Genomic DNA, 26,535 nt, shown 5'->3' with positions numbered 1-26,535 from the left:
GCTCAGGAGTTGTGGTGCACAGGCTTAGTTGCTCTGCGGCATGTGGGAATCTTCCCAGACCAGGGCTCGAACCCATGTCCCCTGCCTTGGCAGGCGGATTCTTAACCACTGAGCCACCAGGGAAGCCCCTCTTGATCTAATTTAACTCTCTATATAATCTGTGAATTTTAAAACAGTCACCAAAATTTCTGGAAATAGAAAAAAGACTAGAAGGAAATATTATATGTAAAAATGTTAGCCATCCTTACAATTCAATGGTAAGGTAGTTATCACTTTATATCTTTTTTATTGTTTATTGTAGTTTCCATGTTTTCTTCAATGAACATCTATTACTATTAATATCAGAAGGAATAATAAATTGTCTAGAACATTTAAAGAAATAGCCCCTTTGAATCAAGAAAGGGTTATACTGTTAAGCAGACTTTATGCGTTCTACATAGAAGGGCTTACCTTTTACTTTAAATTTCAAGGAATATTTGAGGCATACATTATCAGGTTATAATTTCACTTCTGTTGGTGTTATTGCTTGCATCTGAGTCCTAGCAGGTAACACATTCGCTTTGATAGGAATATTTTCTCTCTGGTCCAAAACCATCTAGCCTTTTCCCCTGAACTAAATTATTACAAATATGTCTTGGAAAATAAAATCAATGCTGATACCCAACTCCATTGCATTTACAGGTTTTTCATCAAATTTTACAAGTAATGCATTATATTGCTTTTCTTTTCCATAGTAGCAACATGAGGTAATATCCATTATATTCTTTTTAGAGTTGAAAAAAAAATCTTTCATTTCCTAAATGTTGAGCAATACAATAAGCTGCTTGCTTATATTCTCATCTGGAATCTTATTTCTAATTTCAGTTTAAAGATGGTTTGAAGTAAATTAAATGGGCCTATGAAACAAGATCTTCTCAAAACCCAAGTTTAAAATGAGGTGAGATCTTCAAGTAAAAAATTTACTTGTTATATTTTGACAACTTTATTTAATGGAGACATAAGGAGGCAGATGAGAAATATAGCCTTGGTTTACACACAGGAGAAGAAAAATCCACATATTAGAATAATAAATCTCCAGGAATCACAACGAAATGGTCATAATCACCTAGCTATTGGGAAGCAGTTTTCTTTCCCTCTCACGCAGAGGTCATTCCAAACTAATACTGTGCTTGTTCAGTGTAATATGGCACAGTATTACCATTCTTAAAAAGACATAATTTCAAGTCACTGAAGAAGTTTGGTTGTGTTTAAAAATCTGGGGTCTAGCCCTTCCAGCTTCCTGGTAAATGAATGCTCACAGGCAACTAGCTACACTGGAACATGTCATAACCTTACATGAATGTTCTCTGATTAGAAAAAAAGCTTAAGACGGTCTTCTCATATTTACAAAAGAAGCCCACTTACACCTGGGCATCCAGAGACATGGGACTAGTTTCAGAGTTTACTTCTAGTAAGTCAGACAGAGAAAGACAAATATCACATGATACCGTTTATATGTGGAATCTAAAAAAAAAATCGTACAAATAAACTTATTTACAAAACAGAAATAGAGTCACAGATGTAGAAAACAAATTTATGGTTACCAGGGGATAAGTGGGGCTGGGGATAAAGTGGGAGATTGGGATTGACATACACACACTACTATATATAAAATAGATAACTAATAAGAACCTACTGTATAGGTAGGCAAGGATTTGGTATTAAGTTGCTTGGCTGCCATTTTACAGCAAAGAAATTTGCTAAAGGAATTGATAATAGCCTTATCTTCCTTTGGAAAGGATTTAAATTACTTTACATTTTTAGTACTCTATTCAGTACTCTACTCAATACTCTGTAATAACCTATATGGGAAAAGAATCTAAAAAAGAAGGGATATATGTATATGTATAACTGATTCACTTTGCTGTACAGCAGAAACTAACACAACATTGTAAATCAACTATACTTCAATAAAAATTAATTTAAAAAATAAAAATTTTTAAAAAGAGCTTACTTCTACTGGCTCCTGGGGAAAAATTATGCTGTATGGCTTTCACAATGAAAAAAAAATTATATATATATATATATAAAATATAAAATATTACATTTATATATTATATAAACTATATAAATATATATATGCCTGCCTTTTTTCATTTCTTTCTCTCTTTTTTCTTTTTTTTTCAAGAAACTAGCACTTCAGCAAATCACATAGTTATGCTGTGTTATGATGCATGATGCTTTCATAGTAATGTGACATGTCTAAATGACAAAACGCTGGCTATCTACCAAAAATGTAAAGTAGTTTAAATCCTTTCCAAAGGAAGAAAAGGCTATTATCAATTCCTTTAGCAAATTTCTTTGCTGTAAAATGGCAGCCAACCAACTTAATACCAAATCTTCACAAAGTTTATGATAACAACGAAACAAAGGGTTTTAGGTATGGATGATTTTGTTTATGAAATTGTTCACTACCCATAGCTCTTTCCTTCTTGGCTCAAAGAGGTAAAATTATGAACCTTGAAATTGCCATCTCTCTCTTTTGTTCCTAGAGAAGGAGTAATAGCAGATTTCCTCCTCAAACTGCACATCCCTCCCATTTCTCCATGAGATCTGAACTGCAGGTAGTTGAAGTTTTTATTTAGAAGACAGCTTATTTATAAATCACGGATGGCAAAGTTCTGGCATTAATTTTCACTTTTGTTTGGCTCAACTTAAATATTTTAATAAAGTGTTTATTTTATTCTGACTTCTCACAGGTACTGCTACCCTGATAGAACCAGTGACACACAGATGTATGGAATTCTCAAGAGAGATGAGCTTTCCTTAAAATTTGCAGGAAGAAAAAACTCCGTTGGGGGCGGGTTTCTATTCCCATGTAGTTGGAGATAAAGGGAGAAATAGAAGGAATAAATAAAGAGAGGAAAGATGGGAGATGTGTATTGTGTTTTAAAGGCTTGGCAAATGCATCCAAACCTAGCCATATAAATAGACCCTTTCAATTTTAAAAAAAAAAAAGGCAAAAACAAACAAAACACTTCTTTCCTTATATCATTCCTTCCCTCCACCTTTTTTTCCTTTCAGTGGTCCAGGTCAAAATTATTTCCTGGAATCAATCAGCCAGCCCTAATTCTCATAGAAGACTTTAGAGCAGTTTGTGTCTAATAACAGCTCTGTGGAGGTCCTTGAAATTCTAATAAAGACCCATCAACCTATCAGAAGAACATGTAATTTTATGTTCATTACTTCGTGGAGCCTGGCTGTAGAATCTGGATGGTTGCACCTCAGTTAAAACTTGAAGTTAATATCATTTAACTAAAAACTTCAATAAAAAGTTAGAGTTCTATTCTTAGTAGCATTAATGTCCTCTTAATACCCACCAGATAACTGACTGCCTGATCCTTTCCTCACTGAGAAACCTCTGGTAACACAGTCAGTGACTTAGCAGTGATGAGCTCTCTATGGGGGATTATTGGGTAACCAAGCACCTTGACTTAGCATATCTCCATTCTTTGACAAATGTTGTGTTTTTCCATTATAGATGTTTCTGTTTCTAAAAGAGAAAGCTACTCAGGCTCCACACCAATCCGTCCACCTCCCTTTGCCCTGCAGAGGTTCACCATATAATTGGTAAAAACTTCAAATGTAATTAAAATGGTGTAAGTTAGAGGAGGTCTACTATTCGTGAGGAGTGATGGCTGCCTGTTAAGAACCTTAATCTCTACGATTTGAGATCACTCTAAAGAAGAAAAAAAATGAAGACTTAAAAAACAGTTAAATGTGGCTTTCTAAGTCTCTTTCCAACTGGGCTTTGTGAATGGTGTTAAACTGGAAAATGTGGGAGATAAAAAAGAAGAAAAGTCCAAAAGGGTGATTTAACAAGAGAGACTTCCACAAATCCTTGAAGAACTTCATCTCCTGTTTTCCTTCTTCCAGAGACTGCCATTAACCAGGGGGTAGTGCCAGAGAAGAAAGAGAAGGGACACTAACCCAATTTTCTGTTAAAATAACACCCTAGTAGGTTCAGCTCCTGAGAACGTTGAGAGATTCTCATTCCATAATGTAGGTTATTTTAGGGGCACTGTTTAAGGAAAAATAATAAGCTCCTTATAATGCTCTGAAACTTTATACCTTAAATAAGAATGGATCAAGTTGGAAGAAAACAAATCCAATTTTTGTGGCAACTCAAACTCACAAACTAGAAAACTAAAATAGTACCAAATACAGAGTACTAAATAACTAATTTTATTCCAAGTCAAACTGGACTTCAAATTGAAGTCAAGTAGTGCTGATATATATGATACTCTTCGTTCAAAATTCATGTATTGTGTTTCTCTGACTTTTGCATTGAGTTTTTTACTGCAGCAGGAGATTATTCAAAGAATGATGGCCAGGTAATCTTTGATTCCTCAGAGGACAGAAGATGAACTAAGCATCTGATGGTACTTTCAGATGTAAGCAAAAGAATTTATTAACAAGGATTTTTCTGCTAATGTAATGTGTCGCTCTGATGAGATATATAATCCCTTTGTCTATAAGTCTGTCAGACTTTAGGTCTATATTCATGTCCATAAAGCCTGAACAAAGGCAGGGAAATTGAATAAAACTTCAGTTAATATCAGCCTAATAGTTCAGCGATTTCCAATTAGTTCAGGGTAAAAAAAAGAAAAGAAAAAAGAAATATTGTTCCTCCATTCACCAACAAAGCAGTACCTATTATATACTGTGCAAGGTATTGGTAAGAAAACAAAGATGAAAGAGGTATAGTTCCTGCCCTCAAGGAGTTTATAATCTAGTGAACAATAATAAGACAGAATGGAATATATGAGAAATCACACAGAAGCAACATGCTGAAGAAATGTAGCAGATGGATTAATTTTGACTGGGGGGAAATTAGGAAGAGCCTAACAGATGAAGCAGTATTTTAGCTGAACTTTGGAGAAATAGAGTCTGAATGGACAGAAAGCAAAGAAGAACACTCCAAGGAAACAGTCTTGCACCTATGGTTGAGTGTGGTGCTGGGAAAGCAGGGCTGAGGTATGGGCTATGCAACAGAACTAAGGGCCAATGAGCCTGGAGAAGTGATTTGGTGCTGGATCAAGGACAATTCTGAATGCCTTGTTAAGGAGTTCAGATTTACACGTGGCAAGGCTTTTGAGCTGAAGTTTGATGTGATCCAACATGTATTTTAGGAAGATGACAATGGAAGTACAATGACTGGTTCACAGACATAAAATTGAGCCTCAGAGTTAATTAAAAGTCAGTGACATTACTCATCCCCAGCACTGGGCGGGGAGACTTGGGGTGGGTTGGGCACCACCAAGTTAATACCATAGAATTACAGGCAAACAAGTCAGGATACCCTTAGAACCTCATCTGTAAAATACAAATTACTTGCAATTCACTGATTCTGTCTGTGGGAAATTAGATTTCAAGATCAGTTTGGCTGGAAAACAAGGCCTAGACCAAGTATAGTGATTGGGGATAGAAAGGAGATGAGACATAACAGAAAAGCATCTCTATGGCTCAACCGAATGTGAGTGTCTCCACTGATTTGTAAATAAAATGCTCCTTGATCCATGCTGGCGAAACAAACCAAGTTAGACACATACCTGGTATTATAACGGACTTCTCATTTCGTCCCTATTGGTCTCTGTACATATTAGACCAAAGCCAGGCCCAAGTGGAAGCAGGCCCAACTAAATAACACCTGGAATGACCCCTGAAGGGCTGGTGAAATATTGTCCCTTTGGTTGAAACAGTGCTTAACTCATGTCTTTCCAGCAGATACCAGGGGCAGGACAAGCAATGGTCTATGTTCTGCACGCAGCTGGGGCTCAGGTATGATCACAGGTGAGGTTTCCATAGACCAAAAATAAAACCTGTCAACCAAACATTTTTATTACACTGAAAGAAAATGGAACAAGAAGGTTTTTGGTTTTTGGGTTTTTTTGTAAAATATATTGTTCTTCCAGGCTGCAGTGAAATAGTTTCTATTTAATTGCACAGAAATCCTAAGAAGGTTACAGCAGTGAAACATTAAAATTCTAAGGGCAACTAATAACATTAAAACTTTATAGCCCCAGATAGAATAATTTAGACAAAAACAACATGAACATATGTTTTGTGTAATAATAACAAACATTTATAGCTGTCAAGAGAGAAAAACACAGGTTTATGCACACCTTAATGGTGTGCATGGGTGAGCATGAGTATATTTAAAACATAATATATTACAAAAATGACAGCAGGCATGGCTCTTCTGGGTACTATGTTAAATCAATGAATAAATTACCAAAAGTGAGCTGTGGCTGTTTGGATGTGTAATTGAGCTTAACGTATGTAGTGTTATTTCAAAAGAAACTGTTCAAGGAGTTTCAAGCCCAATCCACTCTGCATCTATCCTAGGCAGTTTACAAATAGCAATAAATGAAACTGTTTCACAGTAGGAAGGAAGTTTACTTAAATGGAGGAAAAGTTAATTTTAATAAGCTTTTCAGGAATTGAAAACAAACATAAATAATTTGCTTATGTTCACCAAATTGGAAATTGAAATGTTAATATTTGAATTTAAATTTATTTTAATTATTCACTGTATGACTCACAAAATCACTAGAAATTACCTGTTCAACTTAAAACAAACACATATACAACCCTTCATAAATATGTTTATTATTCTACTTGTTTTAATTACACCATTTGAATGCCACCCTTTTTCAAAAAAATTATTAGGACTAGAGAATATGAAATAAATTTTAAGCTTGTTTGTGCCGACAAGTTGATGGCAATTGGTAATAACTGCTGCAGATAAAACCATTAATGTGATTTTTAGAATAAAAATAACTTCTTATAATTTTCTTTCTAATTATAAGGTTGTTTGTCTTACTTAGTACTCTACCACAGTTTTACGAAACAGAGAAAGAGGTATGTTTTCTTATTTTTCCCTGCCTATTTGTTCTGGCCTTACTCATCTCATATTTTCTGTAATATATAAAATGCTGTGACCCTTTTACATAGGAAAAGTGAACAAAATTCCCTAAGAATTAAGTCCTGAACCATTTGAATTACAGATCTTGCCAAGTAGCCAAAACGGCCACTCAATGGCTGTAATTTCTTTTTAGGAACGACAATTTAAGCATTTTTAAATGTTAAGATGGGTTTAGGTAACAAGCATGCTGACTCCTTATTTTTCATTTCTTTTCTGTTAATGGGGTCCTTATATTATGGTAGATGCAGGATGCAGGAATGTCATGTGTTTTATGAAAAGGAGCCTATTTTTCTTGAACAGCGTATTTTCATCTGTCCCATTAGTCCTGTGCTTCGTCGTCATTTATGGCCACCTAACACAAGTATCTTCCAATACTCTCTGCAATTGTATGGGGCCCTGGACTCATAAACCCAAAGACTTGCTTTTCATTCACACTAGATGAAATAGCTTCCTACTAGCCCTGAAAAGAACTAAAATAGCTTGTACTTAAAGATCTTTTTATTCAAAATCACAAAACAATTATGTACATCAACTATACCTCAATTCCTTTTTTAAAAAAAGCACAATACAATTAGGTAGGAGGCTGTCCCTCTGCACTTTCAGCACCACTTCTACTCATATTTCCAAAGTCAACTCACTTTGCCACTCCACTCTCTTCTCCCAAAATTTTGCACAAACCGACCAATTTACTGACTCTGCCAAGCACTAATCTCCCAGGGTTTCCATGCTTCTACGAGCAGATGATGATTAACACAGTCGGGGCAGTCAGATGCAGACAGACAGTGAAGCCCACTTACTGGTCCATGCTTGTTAGGAGACCAAGATATGAAAATGATTAGGACAGGAAATACTGCTTTATGGGCTGGAGTTTAAAGACCAGGCCACATATGCTGAAACAGGTGAAGCTACTTGGAAATAACTTCCTTATCTAACCCTCTTTTGAGTCTTCTCTGTCTGCAACTGTGGTCACAGGTCTCTCATCTCCAGGGGCTAACCCCGCTGAGGCATCACTGGTAGTTAAGCCGCAAGAGTCAAATACTTTCCAGAAAGGAATTTACTGAGGCTCCTAAGGGCAAAGCCATAAGAACCAGAGCCTCTCCCTGACTACACTCATTTAATGTAACACTTTTTCCTTTCCTGATTTAAACTGAGTCCCACAGAATTAATGGGCAAAGAGTCAGGGGATGTGGGAAGTGGAAAGGGATCAGCAGCTAAATTAGTGCTCAATGCCAGTTGGCATGTTTTTTGTTTTTTGGGTTTTTTTGTATGGTACGCGGGCCTCTCACTGTTGTGGCCTCTCCCGTTGCGGAGCACAGGCTCCGGACGCGCAGGCTCAGCGGCCATGGCTCACGGGCCCAGCCGCTCCGCGGCATGTGGGATCTTCCCGGACCGGGGCACGAACCCGTGTCCCCTGCATCAGCAGGTGGACTCTCAACCACTGCGCCACCAGGGAAGCCCTAGTTGGCATGTTTTAAATGTTACCCTATGAATACTAGACCTACCAAGAGTAAATAATGAATATAAGTCATAGAAGCAATTTACTGTAGAGCTCTAGATACATATTAATATAATCTTAACATCAAAGACACTTGACAAGATATCATACTAATTATTTCCAATAACAAACATAAAATCATAATTCAAGAGCTCAGATCCTGTATCACTAAATCTCAGGATTTAGTCACCTAAGGGTATTATGCTAGAGTTCAAAAGTATGAAGATGTCACACACTGAATCTGTGGGGTCTATAGGGCCGGTATTTCTGCACTGAAGAGAAATTCCAGGAACCACGGGATGGTGTGTGGAAGGCATGGCCTGTGCTAGGACTGATTTTTCTGGCACCTTAACGGCTCCCACCACCACTGCCTCTGGTATCACCTAGGGTCCCTATTGTGAAGCATCTGGCTCTGAGTATTGGTGCCTCAAAGTGGCTATTTTCAGGTATGACTTCCTGTTTTCCTTTTCACATCCATTCCTTCTGACTCCACTTGTGGATTTAGTCCTTGCTTACAACTGTCTTTGGTTTACTTGTTCACCTCCTCCCTGATTGAGGTGACTCTCCTCCATTCCATGTCCCACTCAAAGCTCCTCACTGTAACCCAGTGAGGCCCCAGCCCCACACACCCACCACTGCAAGAGAACAGGGAGTCAGACTCCTACCCTGGCTGCAACTATGAGTCTAGAAGGGTACAAAATGTCTCTGGTCTTCTTAGCTAACACGTATGAATTAGTCAACCATCCAACTCTGACAGTACTTCCATATATGTCATCTGATCTCATCAACAAGCCTGTGAGGGAGGGAGGTACCGTTATCACTCCTCCTTTGCAGATGATCACACAGGTGCAGAGAAGGGATTCTCTGACTTAATGATCCCTGGGGAAAGTACCTTCCATTTGTCTGTGGTTTATGGATATATGGACTTATATCAAGCCCTCAGATTTCTAATTCTGAAATATATCTATTTGTCTCCATTATTATTTCTAGTCTCAATGTCAGTTCTTCCCCAGTTATGAAAATAATTGATAATATTAGTCTTGGGGAAAAAAACCTACTAAATTTATTTGGGCTTTTTCCTCCAAAGCATATTAATCACTATACTATCACTACTATATCATAGGACATATTCTTATTACAGTTTGTTTGAAATATCAATATAAACTTTACCAAATCAGCATACCTTTCCTTATCCCAAAACTATTAATAAAATTATGAAGCACTAAGTAACTAAAATGAAGTAATAGAAACTAAATAGTTGTACAGTGGTACATTCTCTCCTTTACCAGCTTTTGTAACTTTCATTAAACTTAATTGAATTCTCAGACATATTCTATTAAGGGATGATAATCTTATAGAACTTACAGGAAACAGAAAAGTAAATACAAAAAGATATACTTTATTGAAATTACACATTTCATTGTCCTCCCTGGGAGCTCAATAACAATTATTTAAATGAAAATTAAAAATTATAGTGTTAGTACAGACGCCACACTTATTAATATATAACTGGTATGTCTAGGATGTCAGTGAGCTAACTAACTCATAAATAACCCTATTTAAAATGTCAAGAAAAAAAAATGTCAAGAAAAGGCAAATTTCCAAACACATAGTAGGTTGCTTTGTTTTTCCTTTTTCTTTTTATTATGAAATGAAAAGCTATAAAACATTTTGCATTAAAAAGATACTTCACTTTAGTTTTTAATATAACTGGCCTAGATTCCATCATATCGATTAAATTTAATCAATTTAATCTACATAACCTCAGAGAATATAGATCAGTTTACAAAACTGGGACTAACAGACTAACAGAATAAGGGACTAACAGAAATAAATAATCTAAAGAATACCCACATAACTGAAGGACTTTGATTTCTGTTGTAAATGTTTTGTTCACTGACAAGCATTTTTGAAAGTAGACTTTAAGGGACATATGTTGAGCACTGCAGTGTATAGAACGATTAACAAGAAATAGTTCCCTACCTTCAGACAGCAAACAGCCTGAGGAACATCTTTAATACAAAATTCAAAGACAGAATGTGATATGTGCTATAATTGAGGTACAAATGCTATAGGAACGTTGAGAAAATTGAGAGTCATTTGACTTAGATGGGTATTGGGTGAGACTGAAAAGGACTGAACAGTTAGAGATGGGCAAAGATATAAGGAGCAGAATGAGAAGAGCATAGAAAGAAGGACAAGTTGAGCAGTTCTGGAGGCTACAAGTAGGCCCATGTTGCAAAGGAAGACAAGAGACTCAAAGTAACAATGTTCAAAAGGAAGGAACTTTATAGGCAGGCAATGGAAAACCACTGAAGCATCCTGCGTAGGAGAGTCACGGTGCAAATGGAAAAGAGGCACAGACAAGAAGGTCAAATTGGGAGGCTAGTTTCAGAACTTCGTCCTATGGAACCTGCGAGCTCTGCAGAGGTTGGGGACAAGTAGGGCTATAGAAGGTCCAGGTGGTAGCAAGCAGGGGACAAAGCCTCCAGGTTCTGAGTCAACCAAGAAATTTCACTTTGGTTTGTTTTCTATATTGGGATTATGAATAACATTTACTTTGAAAAAAATTATTGGCTAATAATTTATCAATTAAAACTGCTAATCAGGATCAAATGTTTTGTTTATAAATTAGGGAGCTGAGACTCAGAGACTTTTATTTGATAACCAAGAAGTCATGAGTGAACACCGATGAGGATAATTTCAATAAAGTGACTGTGGCTAAAGTCATCACGTAGTCGTTGTTTGATGACTTTAATAACCGTTGTTTGATGCTGCTGCTGATGATTGTGTCATTAGTGCAACATCCCCAACCCACTTCCCTTTTAGGAGGAGAAGTGTGCCTATACTTCCTAATATCCAATTTTCCCATTTACAGGAAGAGAGAGAGCTATTGATTGCCTAGGAAAAGTACACACAACAGGAGTTTCAATTTCCAGGTATTCTCACTGAAAGAAGCTGTTGTAAGACAGTGACTGCTTAAAATGCAAGATTTCCAAAGAAATTCTATCTTCAAACTCTTTTACCTGATTTCCTTTTTGTGCATTAGCCAAAGGAGAATAGTCATTAAGCTTTTTGTGTACAACTGAGACTAAAAGAAATCTGCAGATAACAACAGAAGATGATATTTGTCAAAGGTCTGAAGCAGGAATACAACTGAAAACTACTTCACAATTGGATAAAATACAAAAGTAATTACAAGGGAAGAAAAAACACTCAGAATATCAAGTTTACCTTTATCCAGTGATATCTTTGTTCACATCACTGTTCTCTTTGTTTTGTATTACACAGTTAATAATTCTTAGCCTTCAACCAAAAAAAAAAAGGGGGGGAGGGGGAAATTTTCAATTACTGATTTACAGTAACAGTTATAAAATTCTCAATTATTTGGAAATAAGATGATTTAATTTCATTCTAAAATGTAACATTATTATTAGCACTATTTAATGATAATCTGAAAAAATACATTTTGTTTTCTGTTGTCATGTTAATCTAATATACTTGAAAGAAAAAACTCATGACACAAGAACTTCATTAATGAGAATGGGCAGTGGGGTCCAGAAAGCTGCTATTTTATAAATATGTAATTCTCAGAAGAGTTTGCAAAGAGGAGAAACAGTGTGTGATCAGAAAAGGGGGTCAGTATAAAGCACTTGTTAAGTATACAACAGGCCAGGTTCTGGAACCTCTGAAGTCTTAAGTAATGGGAAAAATTCCAACACATTAAGCTGGTCGGCATCGCCCTACAAGAGTCAATTTCACTGATACTATTGAGCCTGCTCAGCATTAGAATCGCAAGTTTACATCATGTGGTTATTAGTTACTTTCAGATAGGAAAGAAATAAAAGCTTTGGGGATGAGGGACTGAAAAGGAGAAAAAATCTGAGACAGAGAGAGTTTTTCAAAATTCTACATAATTCAAAAAGCATAGCCCTCAAATTATGGATGAATCTGAGAAGGTTCAGATAAGTACTGAAGGTCAAATATGCTGATGAAACTTTACTAATTTCTTTCTGGTTTCACAACTGGACCAAAAATTCCCAACAGAAAGTATTGGTCTTACCAGTTTTAGCCAGACGCAACTATCCAGTGAAATTCAATATTTCCCCCTATCTATCTAATGGCAGCCAGACAAGGCATCAAATGAATGACAGTAGGGAAATACATTTGACCAAGTTGTTTTGGAAAAACGCATGCATGTGTGTTCTATAGAGACTCTGTTCCAGAGAAGTGATCTGGGACATTTTACAAAGCAGACCTCCCCAACCTTAAATTTCCTACAAAGGTCTAGAAGAGTATAAAAGAATATAATAAACTACATTATGTTAGCTAAACCTCATTCATCATTTACTAGAAGGATGTGTATGTACACAGATTATAGTGTACCAAATATAATATGTCAAAGATTAGACTTTGTTAGAGATTCAAATAGTAGTATGATTTAGTTCTGTCCTTTGAGTTTATGTCAATTTAGAAACCTTTACCTTCTCAGGTTCAATCTCACCTAATCTTGTTAGAGAGCTTTCGAGCAAAGACTATATATTTCATCAACCAGTGTGCTGGTCAGCTGCTAAGTCACATTAGATGCTTTTAATCTTTTTCAAAGCAACTCAGAATATATTTTTTCAGCAAGTCTGTTCAAATAGAAACAAACAAACAAACAAAACCCCAAAAAACTAACAGCCTATTAAAACAATTAACTAAGTGATTCAAGGAAATACAAAAAAAAAAAGTAAGTAAATAAAATCACACTTTTTTCTTCTTTATCATATAAATTACTAGTTATTTGGGGAGAAATAGGTGAAACAGCTCTTTTAAAGACTGTTTTATTTACAGTAAAAAGCAAGAGGCAAAGGAAATGGGAGAGAACTGTAGAGGGGAAGATCAGATGGTAAGATAGGATTGTGCCATTATTTACACAGCTAAGATAAAAAGATGAGAAGATAAAGTGGAGTGCTGTCTTTAACTTTAATAATAATATTATATCAACCAATTAAAAAATTTAAAATATATACTTTTAGCTCAAATAAAGTTTAAAGTGAGCAAAACAAAGAAGTTTAGGATGTAGTTGCTGCCCTGAGGACTTTTTAGTCATGGAGTGTAATCACCTTAAAAGTTAACTTACAAAAGGTATAAATGAGAGCTCAAGACAACAATGGAAATGAGTCACAAGGCTGTGTGTGATTAATCACCAAATGTATGGTACAAATAGTAAATACAATATAGTTTAGAAGGGATAGCAATCACCTAGGACTGGAAAGTTGCAGGAAATCTCTATTGAGAAGGTGGGATTTGAATCCCACTCTTGTTCTCCAGTCCCTCCTCACTCTCAACCCTCTCTCTATTCATATAATTGCCTCACTGACTAATCACATTGACTTTGCCTTTGTTCTAAATCCTTTGGCTTCCTTCCCTCTTTACCATTGCTTACCACTCAATATTCTTTCTTTCTCTCCTATCTCATAAGACATACCCTCCCTTCCTGAAATTCACAGCTCCACCTGACTCACTTCCTCTCCAACATCTGAATCATTGTGCCAATTCATCTTCCTTCTCATCCTTCTTGCAACTATCTTCTTCAACCATCCGTTTTTAACTAGTCCTATTCTCTAACCTATAAACATGCTAAGGTCACCCCTACCCCATGAAAATTTCCTTTTAACTACATCCCTACTATCCCCTGGTTAACAGCATTCTGGGAGGCAAGAGCTGAGAGTTTCACTATTGAGCATGTATATTCTCACTTAATCCCCAGTTGTAATGTGACGTCCTTGCTCTCAGTTACCCTAGACATCCCTCAAGGTTCTATCATACTTCTCCTTCATTCTCACACAATAGGCTTTTCTTGTCAATATCAACTTCCAGGGCTACAGCTATTAAATCTATGTGGACTTCCCTATCAAATTACCAGTGGCATTTTTCACAGAACATTAGAACAAAAAAAATCTTACAATATGTATGGAAACACAAAAGACCCCAAATAGCTAAAGCAATACTGAGAAAGAAAAATAGAGCTGGAGGAATCAGGCTCCCTGACTTCAGATTATACTACAAAGCTATAGTAATCAAGACAATATGGTACTGGCACATAAACAGAAATATAGATCAATGGAACAGGATAGAAAGCCCAGAGATAAACCCACGCACCTATGGTCACCTAATCTATGACAAAGGTGGCAAGAATATACAATGGAGAAAAGACAGTCTCTTTAATAAGTAGTGCTGAGAAACCTGGACAGCTACATGTAAAAGAATGAAATTAGAACACTCCCTAATACCATACACAAAAATAAACAAAGTGGATTAAAGACCTAAATGTAAGGCTGGATACTATAAAACTCTTAGAGGAAAACATAGGCAGAACACTCTTTGACATAAATCACAGCAAGATCTTTTTTGATCCACCTCCTAGAGTAATGAAAATAAAAACAAAAATGAACAAATGGGACCTAATGAAACTTAAAAGCTTTTGCACAGCAAATGAAACCACAAACAAAACGAAAAGACAACCCTCAGAATGGGAAAATATTTGCAAATGAAACAATTGACAAGGGATTAATCTCCAAAATATACAAACAGCTTATGCAGCTCAATATCAAAAAAACAAAAAACCCAATCAAAAAATGGGCAGAAGACCTAAATAGACATTTCTCCAAGGAAGACATAGATGGCCAAAAAGCACATGAAAAGACGGTCAACATCACTAATTATTAGAGAAATACAAATCAAAACTATAGCGAGGTATGACCTCACACCAGTCAGAATGGCCATCATCAAAAAATCTACAAACAACAAATGCTGGAGAGGATGTGGAGAAAAGGGATCCCTCTTACACTGTTGGTGGGAATGGAAATTGGTACAGCCACTATGGAGAACACTATAGAGGTTCCTTAAAAAACTAAAAATAGAACTACCATATCACCCAGCAATCCCACTCCTGGGCATATAGCCAGAGAAAACCATAATTTGAAAAGATACATGCAACCCAGTGTTCATTGCAGCACTATTTACAATAGCCAGGACATGGAAGCAACCTAAATGTCCATCAATAGAGGAATGGATAAAGAAGATGTGGTACACATATACAATGGAATATTACTCAGCCATAAAAAAGAACGAAATAATGTCATTTGCAGCAATATGGATGGACCTAGAGATTGTCATACTGAGTGAAGTAAGTCAGACAAGGAAAGACAAAAAGTCAGACAAAGAAAGACATCTATATCACCTATAGATGGAATCTAAAAAACTGGTACAAGTGAACCTATTTACAAAACAGAAATAGAGTCACAGATATGGAAAACAAACTTAAGGGGGTAAAGGCAGGGGAGGGATAAATTGGGAAATTGGGATTGACATATACACACTACTATATATAAAATAGATAACTAATAAGAACCTACTGTGCAGCACAGGGAACTCCACTCAATACTCTGTAATGACCTACATGGGAATAGAATCTAAAAAAGAGTTGATATATGTATATGTATAACTGACTCACTTTGCTGTACACCTGAAACTAACACAACATTGTAAATCAGCTATACTCCAATAAAATTTTTTTTAAAAATCTATGTGTACTGTCAAACCTGTAACCTCAGCATTGATCCCCGCTCCAAGCTTCGGGCTTACATTTTCAACTGAGTGTTGCACATAACTACACAGATAATTTTTTGGCTTCTCCCATCTCTAAATCATTGTTCTCAAACTCGCCTGCACTTTGGAATCACCTGCAGAGGTTACAAAAATATCTCTGCCCAGGTTATACACCCAGATATTCTTATTAATTAGACATGTGTCCTACCTCAGTTAATAGTAACACCATTCTCCTAACTGTTCATGCTCAATTCCTTTGAGTCATCATTAACTATTCCCTCAGACCTCCATTCCCTCGAGGCCAAATCCTAATATTTCTTCTTCTATAATATCGCTTCTATTTTTTTCTTTCTATTATCACGGCCACTGCTTGACTTTAGCTGCCTTTAGTTATTATACTAGTTTCCTAATTCATTGTCAGTCCTTCCGCTCTCATCCTACTTTTGCCATCTGTTTTCTGTGGCTAAATCCAATCATTAAAACAGGGGTCCCCAACCCCCGGGCCACGGACCGGTACCAGTCCATGGACTGTTAGGAGCCGGGCCACACAGAAGCTTCATCTGCTGCTCCCCATCACTCTCATTACCACCTGAACCCTTGCTCACATTACTGCCTGAACCATCCCCCTCCTCCCCCTGTCTGTGGAAAAATTGTCTTCCATGAAACCGGTCCCTGGTGCCAAAATGGTGGAGACCACTGATTAAAAACGCTAAAGGCATACTAAGAAAACACAAACTCTTCAGCTGATATTCAGATGTCTCCAGTACATAGCGCAAAGCTTTTCAGGCTTTATTTTCCACTAGGTCCTCATCCCTTCCCATAAACACATGGACACTCTATGTTCAAAAGATCCAAACTATTCACTGTTCACCATTCTCTAGATGTCCCTCATACTTTCCTTTTTCCATGCTTTTTACCATGTTATTTCCTCTACCTGGAATGCTCTCCCTTCAATATCTTCCTACTAACAATTTGTCAGAATATTAGAGACCTCCACAAAAATCCATCTTTTCTTAGAGCAAAGAGCTTTCCCAGGCACCATCAGATTGAAATAATGTCCCTTCCCCCAATTTCCCTATTTCTTATGTTCCAATCTCTTATTATAGTATTCATCACACAGTCTGCCTTAATTTAGAATTATATATGTGTGTGTCTTTCTCTACTGCTGGGCAGTGAGCATGGAGAGGAACAGTGTCCTGTCCAGAGCTATGACATCACAATGTAGTTACATATTCAATATCTATTGATTTTAAGGATGGATAAGAGCAGTGTAAGTAGAGAGAATGGGAAAAACCCTGGGCAAAAGCAAAGAGAAAAGAAAGGGAAAAGGCATTTGGAAGATGGTGAATTAACTAGAACATTAACGAAATGAAACAGTGACATGAATCTTGACTAAGCAGGTGGAGTCAAATGACAGGGTAAGGAATCTGGCCTTTACGCTGTCACATACGGATTTTAAAAAGACTTTGAATAAGCCTGAATACCTAATATGTGTTTGGAGCCTACGTTTTCTATCAGTAAAGTAAAAATGACAACAGAAGCTACAACTGCTATACTGTTGGGAAGAATGAATGAGATGATCCAGGTAAAAGGCTTGATACAAACCTAGACCATAGTAAGCCTGCTAACTATGCTAACCCCATTAATAGAATATGTTAAACACACACACACACAATGGTTAGACAATAATGTCTAAGATGTTAAAAATAAAGACAGTTTTTCTGGCTTTGAGTTCCAGAGCTAGAGAAAGGAAAGAATAAGATAGAAAGAGCAAGAGACATGAAAGCATTAATGTTCATCAAGCAACTTAGGCAGATGAGCTTCACTGGATACATATTTACTTCTTTTATCTTTCTCTTTCTGTTCCTTCTCTCTCTTTTCTTTCCCTCTCTCTTTTCCTTTGTCTTAGCCTCTTGCTTTAGGCTTCCTTTTTCCCTCTCCCCTTCCTCACACAGAAAGATCCATGGCCTTGCTTAGCCCTGCAGGGGGCAATGCTAAACCAGTGTTGGCCTCTGCAGGCCAGGTAAGTACAAAGATGAGAAGTCACCACTCCCACCCAACGCAAAATGGCCTGGAAGCCGCAGTGAGATGGATCCCTGGACTCTGGCCCAGCAGGACCTCTAATCTAGTTAATGTTTCCTGAGAAACGTTAACCTTCATTTTGGCACAGTGGGAGGTAAGACTGGTGATGTTCTGTGAGGCCTGGTGGCAAAGAGCACTACAGTACACTGAAAAAATATCTCTGTCCCTGTTAGCGTCAGAACCACATAAATGGCTATATTCCAAGTAATTTCCGAGGAGAAGGAAAAACCAGAATGTGGACATCTCAATGCTTTTTGACCTCACCGGATGGGAGAGATACTCTGGGTGTGAGAACAGTTAAACAAACTTTTGGAGTATTCAGGGTGTCGAGTGCAGGTGTGTGTACATTTGAAAACTGCTGTTTTATAAGAAGTCCTAGGTGACTCAATAAACACAAGAGCCAGAGCAAAGTAATCCCTTTAGCAGGCTCTCCCAGCTCAGACGCTCCCCTGCCAGAAACAACACATTCCGGGGAAAAAGTGTAAATCACACACTGAGGCAATTGTTCCACACTTTCAAATAATTTACTTATTAATTTTAAAGTGGTTTTTAGAAGCAATTCTGTATCTTGCCTTCTGTTTTGTGCTTAAATACTTATAGATTTTTAAAAAAATGTTGACCTCCACTATAGACCAAAAAGTACCCCTAATGTGTTTAACTATATTTTATCTTCAAAATAGATCAGGCTGCGTTACAAAATGTGAGTTCTGCCAATAAAAGAGTGTTCCTTTCTGTAGAATGTAACTTTGTATCTAATACCATGCATCTCTGCAACTCTAGTTGTTATGGATTCAGAGATTAGGCACTATTTGACTATTTAGGGAAAAAAAAATAGGCTACCTACTCTTGCCAATGACATTTCCCTGTGTTGATTAGAGACACCAAAGAATTTACTCCCAGAATCATCCAGCAATGGAAACACAGTACGAAAAATCAAGATAAGCCATGGTTTTATACATCATATAGACCATAATAGGGCTGACCATTAGCTGTCCTTTGACCTAATATGTGTTATATCATCTCAATCATTTTTTCAGTCACCTAGTTACAGTGGCAGACTACTAAAAAAACTCCTCATCTTGCGTCCACCCACACATCTGATAATATGCAAATTTAAGTGCCTCAAGGAGATTAGAAGAACTATCTTTTATTCGATTCCATCACAAATTTAGTAACCACAACTGATCTTCAAAAAAATAACTCACTTTTGTTTCTGTCTTTCACAAATACTTTTGAAGAAAAATTGCCCTTCTATTAAAAAAAGGACTACTGAATAATCCACAGTAGAAGAAAGAGCTCTCCTTAGGTACTGCATTTCAGTACTGTTTATATAGTTTAGCAGGAAAGGAACTGGATACTGGATTTAGGAAGAATTCTGCAAGGAAGAGGTGGAATTGGTAATGCATTTACTACTCATTTGCTTGCATCAAGAACTCCATTCCATTTCAATCTGCCAACATTCTAATTAAGATGATCTAAATCTTAGGTGATCTATTATTCTAGATCTAAGATAGCCCAATCTACATTAGACAAGATGTTACACTGTGTGCTTACACTGAGATGATAAGCCCACTGAGCAGAAAAGCGTGTCTTCCCTCATGTCTGACCCGGCACTGGGCAGAGCTCTCTGTCAGCACTCAATAAATAATGGCCAGGCCTTTGCCTGTTGTCTTTGTTTCTACTACTTTAGGCCCAGTTTAACCTTATGATATCATTTCTGGTTCCTTTGACAACATATACCTGTGCTCCTTTTTTTTGCATGAGGAAAAGAGAAAAGTATCTTAAGTAATTCTTTATATATGTCAGTGCCAAGTGTATGTGGGACTAACCATATATAAATGCAATTCCCATTCAATATCTTAAAGCTGTTTCTGAAGATCCTATATTAAACAACATGCAACTACAAAAGCATTTGAGCCAGAAAAGAAAAGAATGCAGAGACAATGCTTTGTCTCACCAATGCTTTGGAAGAATCAGGATCAAATTCCGTTCCAGGATAATAATATCCAGCTGCACTATTACCCAAGAGATACTATATAACACAGAGAAAATTATCATATAAAGTCCTCCCTAAATCAGCCTCTTTCTCCCCCTTCAGTTAAAGAAAGTTACCCATAACTCATTAGCATAAATACTAGGTTAAGACTTGGGTGTCTGGTAAACAAACAGAAAATATGTGTTAGTATTAGACTTGCCCACTCTTGACATTCAGTGAAAGGCTAGGTGGTCAGTGACATACTCAAGTTAGAGTACCCACAAACGTCCCTTCTCAGCCAATATCTGAAACTGTCATTCATAGGCCTAAGCAAACATATTTAAGAAATGTCCTTAAGCTTGTTCTTTTTTTTTTTTTTTACATCTTTATTGGAGTATAATTGCTTTACAATGGTGTGTTAGTTCCTGCTTTATAACAAAGTGCATCAGTTGTTCTTGTGCTATTGTTGAATAGATAACATTGATGACCTTCACAGTCTGATATCCATTTCCAAAGGGATGATGACTTCAATCTAAGAACCTCAAAGAAGCCAGATAAAATAAGCACAACCCTAGAGTTCAAAGCAGCTAAACCCTCTATCTCCTTTCATTCAGGAAGTGAAGATCTTGGTTGGAACCCAGGCTAGGTCACCCTTCTAGTAGCTATAAAGTTCTCTGAATTTACAATCAAGTCTTCAAATATTCTTTATTTTAGAAATGTATAGATTTCCTTAAAGAGGACAAAAGAACCATTGTTGTGTGCTTTCTATGATGCAGAGTTTGAGATGTCATGTGGGGAAATCCTGGCCTTGATTCTAAGACATCTGTAATGATGGCAAGCTCTATAGGTAAAAAGTAAAAACAGAGGATAAGAACATTTTAAAGGAGGCAATGTGCAAAATTTAAGAATGCTTTTTTCCTTTCAGGATTTTTGTTTTTTGCATTGAGAGGTCAAAAAAAGAATGCACCCTTTGTTAGGAGTTAGATATTCACTGTGTTTTGAAATCTGTCCAGCTATACACCATTCAGAAGTTTAACATACTGAAAAAGCCTAGTTTAAGGTGATAAACTTTCACCAATCTATCTTAAAATAAAATATATAATTACAAGCATACTTTCAATCCTTGGATATGCATACCGAAGCTCTACTTCTAGAATTGGTGAATTTTGTTTTCTATTTCCATGTATAAAAGATCTCACAATCCTGGGAAAACACTTTTTTTTAAAATGAAATACAACAAATAAGGCATGCTGCCGAGTCCTGGGGGAGAAGTTTCCCAGAGTCTTTGAATTCCCTCCTATCCTCCTTCTTTATAAGATTTCTAAGACCAAGTCCTTTTCTGCAGTCTCTCAAACAAGGTAAAAAAGAAAAATACCCCCTAGATATATTCCTTAGATTTTCTATTATGCTTCTCAAGTTCCCAGTAGCTTCTGAAGTAAACCTAAGATGAATTCTGGAGTTATTTTTTTATTATGTTTTAATTTTAGTTCCTCTTTTAGGACTAAGATGAAATAGATGATCATAACTGCTGTGCTAGGAGATGCATTTCATGGCACAATTTGTACATGACCTGCGCAAGGTCACGTCACAGAAAAAGGGCCGACATGATAGATAAAAAGTTGAATCCAGCTTTCAGTCTTGGTGAACTCCAGGGTTTACGCTTGCTCTGTTTGGTGCAATATGGAAAGAAAAAATTCTGTTTAAACAGGACAGATTAGATACATTCTGTTTAGGGACCTCACTCGGCTTGGATAGTGTCAGTTAGAGACATACGAGGAATTACTGCTCACATCACTGATCATTAAGGGTCATTTTTTGTCACATCGTGAGCCTTGGGTAGATTGCAGCAAACTGGCCTAATCATGGTCCAGAAGATCCCAGGTCTGTTCTCTGTGCCCATCAACTTCACCCAGGCAGAAATCCTTCCCTCCATTTAGAACCCTCCATTTAGAACATCAACTCCTCTGCAAGTCTCTCCTTGATACTCCCACTTGGGGGTAGTTATTTCCTTCTCCTTGTACTCATAGAACTTTGCACCTACCTCTACTAGAGTATTTGTCAGATTCTATTAGAACTATTTGTCTGTTGTCTCCACCACTAGAGTATGAAGTCTTGCATGTTTACCCTCATCTCAGACTTACTATGTGCCAGGCACTCCTTATTCTGCATCACAGTTCCTTGAGGTGGATGTTAGCATTGCCTCCGTCATACAAATGAGGGAGCTGAGGCACAGAGAAGTTAAGTCATTGCTAGGTAAGTGTCAGGAGTTGAGCTCAGACAGTCTGACTTCATAGTCTGAGCCCCTCCTGTTATTCCTCGTGCTTGCCCAAGGGACTAAGGAAGGCAGTTCATAAACATTAAGCAAATAGAAGGAATGACCAATCTGATTTCTCCTCAGTTTCCTAAGCTTAAATTTAGAAATATATTTTCTTTGTCTTAAGTTGATTTTACCTTCACCCTTGACTATGGATGAGTTCATCTGTCCTAAGAAAATTCAACCCAAACTGGGGAAGAGAGAACTAGCTGGGAGGCGAAGGCCTGGGGTGTGGCCAGCTCTGTCACATCCAAGCCTTAGACTCTCACACCTCCCTCAGGTTCTACATCTGTAGACGCCCACAGAAGCCTCTCCTCGTAGCTGCTTTTAGATGCACCACACTGTGCACATAGTGTGACATGAAATGCTTTGGAACAGTAATACTATTAACCAGAAAAACTACTTATGCTATTCTTTGTAGACAGATGTGACTCAAGAAAGACATTTCACTTTGGAGATGATTCAAATAGAGAGGGTTTTTGTTGCTGTTGTTGTTTTGTTTTGTTTAGAACTGAGACACCCAAATCATTAAGAATCAGATGTATCTATTTTTCCTCCTAATATCTAAATTCACATCTCAAGTCCCTTCAGATCAATGGCATATATTTTACCTTTTAAATCACTTTGTAATTCTTGCATTTTATATATATATTCTTTATTTTTCTGGTTAAAATAATTCTTACTCATTGTAGAGACTTAGAAAATTCAAAGATATCTTAAAATATATAATTGCATCTTATAGGTCTCTTCCAATGTTTAAAAATTCTCTTCTAAAACATTATTTTTAATGGTTATGTAACCTTTCATTAGGATAAGATGTAGCATAATTTAATTAAACAGGCCCTGTTTTAAACATTTTGATTGATACCAATTGCTTGGTATTATAAGTAACAACAAGACAGACATTCTTTCACATTGTGTGAGGATCCCCATTATGTGAGGATCGTATAGCACTGTAGGAAAAGGGCCTTCTTAGAGCCTATGACGGTGGTTTTCTGGGAGCCTGTGGAATGCAGATTCTGGGGCCCTTCCCAGGAGACTCTGATTCATTTGAGGCGGGGCCTGGGGAAGGTGGTCCTCTTTTTGAGAAATGTTGGCATTGCCTCTCATTTAATAATACTTTCTCCCCATTTGGCTCAGTTATCCTCTTTACTTCATCTCAGTATCTCCCGACAAAATGAGCTCATTTAAAAGTGTCCAGTTCAAACTGGCCCTGGTGAATAGAGCCACTCGTTTTCAACACAGGCCTTCTATTAATGCAGGTGACTGCACCATCCCTGCAGCTCCACTTTGGTGCCTCCCCACCCTCACCCAGGCTCACTGCACTCACCCACCCACGCTCCACACCAAAGACAAGGGCAAGTTTTTAGGCTGCAAATCAATGATGTCATTTCCCTGCTCACTCCCAAACCTTCCCCTTTGTGCCCACAGCCACTCAGGCTCCCTTGCACACTCCCCACCTCCCCTCTAGCTGCACAGCCTGCTCACAGAATGCCACTTCCTCAAAGAAGCACTCCCTGATGCCCTGATCTAAATCGCTTCTCCCAGTCCAACCTCTGGTTGCTTCCTTTTCTTTTCTTTCACAGCCCATCATGGTTTATAAAAGCATGGTTGTTAGATTTAAGTCTGTTACCCCACTTCACCACAAGCTCCGTGAGACAGGTACTGAGGCTGACTGTTCACCACCATGCCCCACCTTGAGCAGTGCCAGTAACAGGCAGTGCTCTAGGTGGTGTTGATAATGGCCTCGGGGGCCAAAGGGCTCAGATTCAAATCCTAGCTCTGCTACCTACTACCTGTGTGACCGTAAGCCAGTTACTTAACTTCTCTGTGCCTTCATTTTTTCCATTGGAAATTAGAATAGCACTGCCTTATTTATAAGGTTTAAATAGACTGTTGTGAGAATTAAATGAGAGAATACACAGAAGTACTGTAGAACCGTGTCTGGCATGTGGAATGCATCCAATACAGGATAGCTTTTAAAAAGTAAGCACTCAGTTCATTTTTGTTAAATAAATAAAACACAACAAAGTTTTTAGTTGTGTCCTTTCTCATCATCACTGCCTGCTACCCCAGCCAAAGTATTAGCCCAATCAACTTCTTCCTGCAGTCTGCTCCTTGAAAGGGCTCCACTTCTGCCCTGAGAAGTCTGCTGAAGACACTCTCCATTCCCTATGATTAGTTCCAGCTTTGATCCTTTCATCACGTCACTTCCTAAAATATGTGTGCATGTGCCAAGCCACCTCTCTTCCTTCCTTCAAGTATTTCCTGAAATGTGACCTCCTCCATGGAACCTTCTTTAAAGGGAACTGAGCTCATCATTCCACCCTCTGTTTCCAACAAATAAGTTCAAGGTTGTTGTTCGAGATTCCAAAGCTATAAACCACCTAAGTTTTTCACTGGCTGCATGGCCTCACCACTGCAGGGCAGATTGGGTTTCTCCTTGCCTGCACTTGAGAATGTGAGGCTCAGAGGGCAGAGAGTTTGTTTAACTTGCTCTGTATACATTTAGCCCAATGCCAATCCACATGGGGACTGAATAAATGTGACTTGATGATGATTTAATTACTTTGTCCATGCCAGGAATAGAAGCCATGAACTCTTAAATCTGTTCCCCCCATGTTACCGTATGTTTCCATGCTTAGTCTATTATGAGACTGGTTTTCTGCATCAACTGTCACAAAAGAACAAATACAAAAGAAAAGAGAGATTGCAAGAAAATATCAAATTAATAAAATTATCTTCTACTTCATGAGTCCATTATCTTCCACCTCATGAGTCCAAAGATACCTTTAGAACAGTGGTGCACTGTATCAGAAGGTGCCTCATTTAAAATTTAACTGCATATGCTTTACGGATTATTTTGTAAAACTAAAGTAGATAACCAAAACATGTCAATATTCATTCTTAAAGTACATGCATTCGGTGCATGCACCATTATGGAGAACTTACACTCAGAGCAAAAAGATTTGTAGCAAAGCATATGACCTTCTTCCCACTACAATGACCATCCCCTAATTAGGCAATGCATCTGATAGTCATTAACAGGAATGAGATAATGAATCACTTTCTCTCTTCTTTGTTAATTTGCTGTAACCAAGCGGCTAATGGATGTCAGAGCTGAGTGATTGCACTGATTATAGTGATTTATAGTTGCAACAAAACAATTTAAAACCATTCTGATTATTCATGTTAAAGATGCTTTATGTTTTGTTTACTAAATGTTTTATGTCCCCCTTTCTCCTACCGCTAAAGTACTTTCCCCCTCCTACTCTGCCACTTTTCACAAAAAGACCCCTTCCTGGAAAACTTGAAAGTTGTAGGCTTTTTTATTGTTTTAAACTTAACCATTTCATTTTGTTTATACATACCTATACAGAGAGAGATATATAAAGTTTACACAGTAAAAACAAAAAGCCTTAGGGGTAGAAAGAAAACTTCAGTGGTGCCTAGTTCAAAAGAAGACAGAAATAAAAGGAAATAAGACAAACTTCAAGCCACTTACCTTGGGGCTTCCCGTCCCTTCCTCACCCTCCACAGACACATCAGTAGCCAGAATCGCAGCTTTGATGGTATCCAGAGCCCTGAGAATCCAGCTGTGTTGCCGTTTGATTTGCCTCTGCAGCTCCTTCCATTGACTTGCTATCATCCGCAGCATGTCCTTAAGTCCTTCTCCAAAAGGAGGAGAAAGCACAAGTTACGAACTCAACTGCATTTTTACCCATTATTGTTTTTCATTTAGCAAATTAGATGGATATTTCTAACAATAAACATAATTTTAAGCAACCATTACCATCACCTGCCACTCAAAACAGAGGTTGGGGATTTTTGACTTGACAGAAGGCATAAGTACACAAAAAATGGGATAACCACATAGATGCACGGTTTGGAATCGACTTAGATTTAATATATTGACTAAAAAAATGTATATGGAACAAAAAATCACGATACATAAAAATTATTAACACTATAGCTTCACATTCCAAATAAAAGGCCCTGTGTGTATCTGTGTGGAGACTTTATAATGATCAGAAAATGTATGGAAATAGGTAAAGTTAATTCAACCCGAACTATAGTAAATGGGCCAGATTTAAGACAGCAGTCTT

General features: G+C 37.4%; 1 protein-coding gene across 1 annotated transcript in view; it reads right to left on the bottom strand.

Moving 5' to 3' along the window:
* AKAP6 (A-kinase anchoring protein 6) overlaps positions 1 to 26,535 on the bottom strand; it is a gene marked incomplete at both ends in the record, with an annotated part of 373,598 nt that overhangs the window by 197,761 nt on the left and 149,302 nt on the right. Inside the window, one exon of the mRNA XM_079701375.1 lies at positions 25,935 to 26,098. Within this exon, the coding sequence (XP_079557501.1) occupies positions 25,935 to 26,098 (164 nt within the window). The remainder of the gene's footprint in view (positions 1 to 25,934; positions 26,099 to 26,535) is intronic.

This window comes from Hyperoodon ampullatus (assembly GCF_949752795.1).
Source record: "Hyperoodon ampullatus genome assembly, chromosome: 3".
Classification (NCBI taxonomy): domain Eukaryota; kingdom Metazoa; phylum Chordata; class Mammalia; order Artiodactyla; family Ziphiidae; genus Hyperoodon; species Hyperoodon ampullatus.
This window is presented reverse-complemented; position numbering and strand designations above follow the sequence as displayed.